An 8,999-nucleotide genomic window follows, 5' to 3' on the forward strand; every position below is an offset into this window, starting at 1 on the left:
GTGTGTGTGTTTACTCGGTGACGGATTAATCAGAAGAAAGAAATCCAAAATATTAATTGTATAATCCAATCCAATTTGTCTTAATTGATAAAGGTTTCCTAACAATATCACATTAAAAAATTATCACTCTTGCTAATGAAGCACACACATGCCTATATATATATACATATATATATATATATATATATATATATATATTCATACATATAATGAACTAAAAAAAACGGAAAACAAAAACATTTCACTGGAATGGGGCACTTGAAAGTAGTTTGTAATTGAAGCTGTGAGAGACATACTGTATTGTTGTGTCAATTGAAGTGAATGTGTTGTGTCAATCATTCTTTCGGGTGGCGGGGCTGGGGTGCAAGCTCCGCCCACTCTGACATGCAGGCAGTAGACGTTAGCAAGTATAATAAACCAAACCATCAGAAAGGCAAAGTCGCTCTTGACCGTCGCTGCTCGTTGTCTTTTGTGTGTCTTATTTAAATGAAATAAGAATGAGAGAAAAAGTATAGAATGTGCAGTAATAATAATATTTTGTGAGCTGAGCAATTAAAAGCAAGGTGTATTGATGTCTTGTGAGTGGATGTGTGTGCGTTTTGAACATGTACAGAAGTTAGATATATACACGGAGTATATAATGAAAAGCACGAGGTGTTTTGTAGATTTCTATCTATAAAGTGTATGCACACACGCACGCTTATACATATATATATATATAAATATATATATATATATATGCTTATATAGATATACAGACATCTATACAAATACACTATATATCTATACATATATTTACACACACAAACGTAAATAAATTCACACACATTATATAAACATACATATATATACACACACACACACAGATATATATGTATGTATATATGCACACACTCACCATCCTCGAGAAGTGGGTGAAACCGAGCGTGGCTTTGTATATATATATATATATCTAACATCAGCAGGAGGTCTTTCAAGGGACTGAACCAATAGAAACGGCCAGTTGAATACGTCCACTCACTGACGACAGAAGCCTCGTTGTCTTTCTCTGTCTTACCGGGCTGACTGACTATCACCGACTGATATAGACAGAAAACTTCCGACATCCCCATGTGTCTAGTAGTATTGCCAACTACTACAGCTGTAGACAGCTAGTGTGTGTATATATGTGTGTTTGTGTGTGTATTATTACTTAGTGCTGGCGCAGCTAGCTCGGCATTAACTTCACTTCTTTTTGGACTCGCACACGTTTTACACATATCGCCTTGCTACCTCTTATTTACTTGGATTTCTTCAGCATCAATGACATCCTTCAGATACACGTGGAAAAAGAAATGTTTTACACCACAGCACTGTGATCATTTCAGCGGAACATTAATTCTTTCTGTGGAATAACTATTGGATTTATTATTATTATTATTTAATTTTGGTTAAGGGGTGCATTGTCTCTGGGACCGAGCACTACATTACTGAACACCACGAGGATTGTTATGGGTTTACCTTTTCTCTGATAACATCTTCTTTCACCAGCGTTTTAAAGGTACTGTTCCCTTATTTGTGTTTGTGATATATTTACATGTATACATACATGCATACATACACACATGTATATCTACATAATGTTTTCTTAAAACTTTAAATGAAAGATGTGTGTGCTACACAATTTGATTAGGGTCCCTTGTAATAAGGAACATGTGAGGTGTACGTTAGTTACCTGCACGCATTAAAGCAAAACAGACATGCCTGTCTTGTCCGCTTTATTATACAATTTATTGAGGTAGGAGTTAATATGGCCATCTCAGTTGGCCTAAAGACATCTAGGGACTTATGTCCGACTAAAACTTTATACCGTGTAATTATTGTCGCCTTCATCCAGTTTCTAGTCGCTTTTGCCCAAGGCCAGGGGCCTGGTTCTTTTAATCATCCAACACCGGGTGAGCCTTACCATTTTTACATAGATGAAAATGTACCCGTGGGTACGCGTGTTGGTAATATTACCGTTGAGGCAGGTTCTACGGTTTATATCAGTAGTCGAACTTCCCTGCCAGATCATGTTAATTTTGCCCTGGATGAATATACCGGAGTTGTTGTCACTGCCAAGCCTTTAGACCGGGAAAGTCTTAAGCACTCGAACAAACCCGTTATAATCGTGGTTCTCACACAACCACCGTCACATTCAATTGAAATGAAAATAACTGTCCGAGACAAAAACGACAACCCACCAACTTTCCCTAAAGATAGTTATGCCATTCGTTTTGCCGAAGAATCCGATGACAACAACAAACTCATGGTACCATTAGCTTCCGACAAAGACGAAGGGAAAAATAGTTTAATTACTAATTATACAATAATTTCGGGTAATGAAGAAGGAAAATTTGCTCTTATTCAGGAACCTCCCTACCCACAAATTCCTCGGATATTGTACATACAAAATACTGTAAAACTTAATCGGGAAGAAAAAGAATATTATCAGTTGAACATTTCTGCTATTGATCACGGGAATCCCCCTATGGTTGGGTTTCTTTTAGTGAATATTACAGTGGCAGACATCAATGACAACTACCCTACATTCCATATGAGTGTGTATGCTGCTAATGTTAACGAAACTGCCCCACCCGGTACAACAGTTATTCAAGTAGAGGCTTCGGACCTTGACCAGGGTAACAACAAAGCTATAACTTACTCTATTGAAAATAATAAGGACTCCGGACAGTTTGAAATCGACCGCTATACAGGTGTAGTGACCACAACAAGAAAACTAAACTGTCAGCAAAACACAGGAGAGAAAATGTGTTTTTTAATACTGCTAGCTACTGATAATGGCCCAGAGCACTTAACTGGGAGGGCCTATTTAAATGTACACATCATAGATCAAAATGACCATGCTCCAGTCATTGAATTTCAGCACCAGCCGGATTCGTCGAAAGATTATTCTGCAGTTAACGAAAATGCAATAAATGGCACCTACGTGACTATAATTACTGTAAACGATTTAGATGATGGTATGAATGGTAATGTGTCTTTGTCAATTATTGATGGGAATCAACTTGGTCACTTCAGACTTATTCGCGGTTACAAGGTCAGTGTTTTGGTAGTTGTTTTGAGTCTTGACCGGGAGAAAGTACATGTCTATAACCTGACTTTGCTGGCTGTGGACATGGGCGAACCTCCTTTAAGTTCTACTGCTCACCTTGTGATTTATGTTAACGATATTAACGATCATCCGCCTAAATTCGATCCGTCCAAATATTTTGCTGTCCTCAGTGAAACGATACCGGTGGGTAGTTTTGTTACTGCTGTAACGGCCAAAGATTCCGACTGTGGCTTGAACTCTCAGATAACTTACACAATTAATAGTGGCAACGATTTTAATTGGTTTAGTATTAATAACAGAACGGGTCTTCTCGTGACGGTGGCACCATTAGACTACGAAAAAAGTTCATTTATCATTTTAAATATTTCAGCTCAAGATGGGGGATTCAAGCCCTATAAAGAATATACCACTGTTAACATTACTTTACTGGATATTAATGATATGCCACCGACTTTTAGCAAGACGTCTTATACTGTTGAGATGGAAGAAGAACTTTCTGCTGGTGAAGAAATTCTTACTCTTCGAGCTGAAGACAGAGATATGGGATTAAATGGAACTTTAAGATATGCTTTGCACTCAGATGTTATAGAGTTGTATCCGAAAACATTCCACCTGAATTCAACATCCGGGCGTTTGACAACAATCAAAAGTCTTGACCGTGAAGAAAACGAACTTTATCTTATAAAAGTTGTCGCATTTGATATTGGCGAGGCACCTCTGTCGTCGACTTGTACCGTTTCCCTCAAACTGTTAGATATAAATGACAATAGGCCGGTATTTTATCCCGAAAAATATTATCCCAAACTTCCAGCGAAGCATTCCGAAAATACCACTGTGATAAAAGTAACAGCAATAGATAAAGATTCTGGCACAAATGGGAAAGTGACCTACCAACTGACCGGTGGCGATGTGGCTAATTTTTACATTGACCAGTACAGTGGAGTAATATTTGTGAAAGGACGTTTAGACTCAAGTGTTCAAACACATTACAAATTGACGGTTTCCGGACAAGATGGGAATGGTAAAACAGCCTCAAATACTGCTACTGTTCTGATTACTATTCCCACTTCTAATGACGAAACACCTTTCTTTTTAAGTACACCTTATGTATTCAGTGTCACCGAAGATAATGATAATAAGGTGAACACTGGGCAAATTATAGGTTATGTAATAGCCAAAACTAATGAAAAATCCTCAAATATAACTGTTTCCATTATTGATGGAGATCCAGAAAACCATTTTACGATCGACTCTCTTGGAAACCTTAGAACAGCCAAGAAAATCGACCGAGAACATATTGCTTCGTACAATATTCGTGTTTTAGCTGCAAGTAATGGCAATTATGCTGAAGTTGAGGTAAAAATCACTGTGATTGACAGAAATGACAACAAACCTAAATTTGGGACAGCGACCGTTGATGTTAACATTTTTGAGAACTGGTCAGTTGGCAAAGAAGTTTATCAAGTGTGGGCAACGGATTTAGATGAAGGAATTAATGCTAATATTTCATATACTCTACATACAAGTTTTATTCATCCGTTTATGATTAGAGATTCTGGCATGATCTATATTAATCACCCTCTTGATAAATCTACTTCAAATATCTACGAATTAACCGTAGTTGCAGTGGACGCTGGCAATCCACAAATGTCCTCTTCGCAAATTGTGAGAATTCACGTAAAAGACGTCAACGATCATACACCAGTATTTTCAAGTGCTCAAAATTCGATATCTTTACTAGAATCGCAGCCAATTAATGACCGTTTCTTTTTGATCTCGGCTACCGATGCTGACGAAGGTAGAAACAAGGAGATTATTTACAGAATTTCCCGAGGGAGTGAAGACGGAAAGTTTGCAATATTCCCAGATGGTCACTTGTATATAGCAGAAGAGCTGGACCGTGAGACAAAAGACTTTTATCACCTTACTATTGTTGCTGAAGACCGTGGCGTCCCACCTAGAAGCTCGTCTGCCAATATAACAATTCAGATCCTCGATGCTAATGATAAAGCGCCAGTTTTCGGCAATAAATCTTATTCCATGTCAATTGAGGAAAACAAAATTCCTAATACATATGTAGGGTCTGTCCATGCCACTGATGCCGATATTGGTCGCAATGCAGAACTAGCTTATTACATAAGTACGAAACAAGATAACTTCGCTGTCAACGTTTTAAATGGACGAATAACATCACTAAAAGCATTTGACCGTGAACAACTGGTTCTCACTGGAAAAGACTATTACACATTTGAAGTTATTGTAAAAGATAATGGTATGAAGCGATTACAGGGTAGTGCCAAAGTAAAGGTCACTATCAAAGACGTCAATGATAATGCCCCCGAATTTAAGAAACCTCTTTATCGTGCCTCTGTTGTTGAAAATGCCCGCCCTCAAACTTTGATAACCCAAGTTAGTGCTATAGATGTTGATTTAAACGAAAATCAGTTTCTCACTTACGCCATTACCGAAGGGAATCAAAATGACACTTTTTCTATTAACAGTAGAAGCGGTCAGATACAATTGGATTCCACGTTAGACCGAGAAACCATTGACTCGTACCTGTTGAAAGTGGTGGCTTACGATGCTGGTACTAAAGTGCAACTTAGTTCGTACACCGAAGTGCATATAACAATTCACGATTACAATGATAACTTTCCAACTTTTCGTTCGTCACCTATGTCAATAGAATTGATGGAGACTGTTATTCCAGGTACTCGTATTTCACAGTTTCAGGCAACTGACGAAGATCTTGGCAATAATGCTCTCTTGACATTTTCGATAGTCGATGGTAATCCCAATAACACATTCCACGTTGATGGCAAAACTGGTAACATCTATGTTATGGAACCTTTAGATTACGAAGTTCAGAAAGTATATCACCTTAACATTTCTGTCTCTGACTTTGGAGTGCCGCCATTGATTACTTACCAAAGATTCACCGTTTATGTCATGGACTACAACGATAATAGCCCAGCGTTTCCAGATACACCAAATACGTTTTCAATAGAAGAAAGAATTGATGTTGGCACTGTTGTTGGGAGAGTCACAGCCAATGACCCAGATACAGGAATTAATGGAGAAGTTCGCTATAGAATAGCCTCTCAAGCACCGCCTGGTGATCATTTTCGAATTGTTAACAGTGGAAATTTACTAGTAAACCGGGAAATAGACTACGAAAAAATGAAATATTCCAATTTGATTGTAATAGCGACAGACAATGCCCACCCCACTTCTAGACAAAAATCATCAGAGAAAACAGTTAAGATTATAGTAACTGACCTCAACGATAATGTCCCAAGAATAATTTCTCCTGAAACTTTTATTGTTGCACAGAATACACCTGTTAATTCTGAAGTCGGCCGAGTGGAGGCTTTGGATATTGATTCAGGTGAGAATGGTAGAGTTACTTATATGATCATCTCTGGCAACACTTCCTATTTCTTGTTGTCTCGGTCTTCTGGGATCATAACACTGAAATCAAGGTTGCCAGTTGGTCAGCCGATATTGCAATTAACCATCCAAGCGTCTGACGCTGGAATAAACGACAATCTTGGGGCTAAATCCATAATGACTACAATTTATTTCATTATAACAACCGATAACCGTAGTGGTCCTACATTTTCTCAAGCTCGTTATTTAGCCAGTGTACACGAAAATGTCCCAATCGGTAAAACAATATTGTCAGTCGAAGCTCAACCAAAAAACAAAGATGCTACCATCAATTACTATATAACACGCATTGATGCTAACAAAAAAGGTGTTCTACAATCACAATATTTCTCTGTGGATAAGATTTCTGGTCAGCTCACTACAAAGGATCTTTTAGATCGTGATGTGGGATTTACAAATATTATTGTTGAAATATGTGCGGTGGAAGTTTTGGGTTCAACCGTTGCTGAAAGCAAAACTGAGGTAAGTTGTTACATTTTTATTTCATTTAACAATGTTTTATTTTACATTTTACACAGAATTTATTTTTTCCCTGGCAGTTTGCTTACAAATCTTACAATCTCAGTCATTTTCATTCTTGTTATCTATACTCGTCTTTATGACCGTTCTATCGATATATATTGTGATGTTCACATCAAACTCCAATAATCGTGTCTCAATTTTCAACTTACTATTCGAGATGTGTGTGTATACACATACACGCACACACACACATAAATGTGTATGTATGTATAATTTTTGTTTTTGTTTTGTCAAGTTATAAGTAAAAACAATTTAGCATTAAACTACAGAATTATTCAATACTTGTTTATTAAACTTTTACAAGAATAACATTCATAATGACGAAGAAGTTTCAGTTTGCTCGTCTAACTCAGAGAACAATAGATATTCTGAAATTTCTACAATTCGTATATAATGACCTATGGCGAAAAAAACAAAAGAAAAAAAGCCATTATACATACATATATAAATAATAAATGAGTATATGCATATATACGTACATGTATGTACATACCGACATCTACCTGTATATATAGATGTATATCTGGGTACAGGACATTGCAAACAACACGTAGACAAAATGATAAATAGAGTACAGAAAACACACAGGCCACATAGAGAACATTTCTTTCATCAGCTGCCACCATTCTAACACTCATGTATATATATATATATATACACACACACACACACACACACACACACACACACACACACACACACACACACATATATAATATTAATTTTTTAAAAATTTAATATTAAACAAAAGGATCACTCAGTATTGTTTGTAGAGTACATATTTATAATTTTTTACAAAACTAAGGTTGAATGTGACTTCGAAGGTAAGAGTTTTAGACGGAGGTAAAGAATACGTGCACCACTCGTTTTCGGCGTAACAAAAATCCTAATCCTAACCCTTACACTAACCCTAAACACCGGGTATACGAATTCTTTACTTTAGTCGAATTTTAACCATACACCGGTAATAAGAAATAATCATTGTAAAATTACAAAATCTCAATGAATTAAAATTCAATAATTAAAAGAAAATAGAATTCGAACAGTACAATAGTGGGAAAGGAGTCGATCATGTCAGTACGGTGACTACTCCAGGTGTGTTTCGATCACATTAGAACTCGTCAGTAATTTATACCGGTGTGTGTGTGTGTTTTGACAGTAAAGCTATAATTTTCAAATAAGTATTGGTGGGCTTTTTATTCGTCTTCTTTTATGCAAAATTTCAAGTTAGACATCATACCCATTTTTTGCAACTCATTCGCCGGCTATTTTCACACCTATATTTTAGCTAAAATATTGTATTTTCTCCTTGCGAAATACACACGCACATCTTAGTTTTATAGAATGTTAATGATCTACTCTTCCATTTCGCCCCAGGTCCGGCTGCTCAGGCTGACTATGAGCGTCCTGAACAGCCTACTTTAGAGGCTAAATTCAGAATAGACTCAGCGTTTGATATGTAATAAACCTATATAGCCACTCGATAGATAGATATATAATTCGTATTGAATTATATATCAGATAATATTTGCACTCTGTAAAATATATTTTTTCTATACAACTTTTACATTAAGATATACATCATATACTGGCGCGGCTGTATAAGTTTACTTCCCAACAACATGGTTCAGGGCTCAAGTCCCGCTGCATGGTATGTTAGGTAATGTCTTTTACTATAGCCCCGGGCCGACCAAATCTTTGTGAGCTTGGTCGACGGAAACTGAAAGAAAATCGTGATGTATGTGAGTAATATATATATATGTATGTATATATAAAAGTGCGTGTGTGTGTGTGTGTGTGTCTATATATATATATATATATATATATATATATATATATGATATGGATATATACATACATATATGTATGTATATACGTATGCATATATATATACATATATGTATGTATATACGTATGTATATATATACATATA

The 8,999-nt window shown here is 36.5% G+C and overlaps 1 protein-coding gene across 1 annotated transcript in view; it reads left to right on the forward strand.

Annotated features, from left to right (window-relative positions):
- The first annotated feature begins 762 nt into the window (after positions 1-762).
- Positions 763-8,999, forward strand: part of LOC106882952 (cadherin-related tumor suppressor) — a 326,029-nt gene continuing 317,792 nt past the window's right edge. Inside the window, exon 1 of the mRNA XM_052972443.1 lies at positions 763-7,006. Within this exon, the coding sequence (XP_052828403.1) occupies positions 1,790-7,006 (5,217 nt within the window). The 5' untranslated portion in view covers positions 763-1,789. The remainder of the gene's footprint in view (positions 7,007-8,999) is intronic.

The sequence above is a fragment of the Octopus bimaculoides genome, chromosome 13, assembly GCF_001194135.2.
Source record: "Octopus bimaculoides isolate UCB-OBI-ISO-001 chromosome 13, ASM119413v2, whole genome shotgun sequence".
Lineage (NCBI taxonomy): Eukaryota > Metazoa > Mollusca > Cephalopoda > Octopoda > Octopodidae > Octopus > Octopus bimaculoides.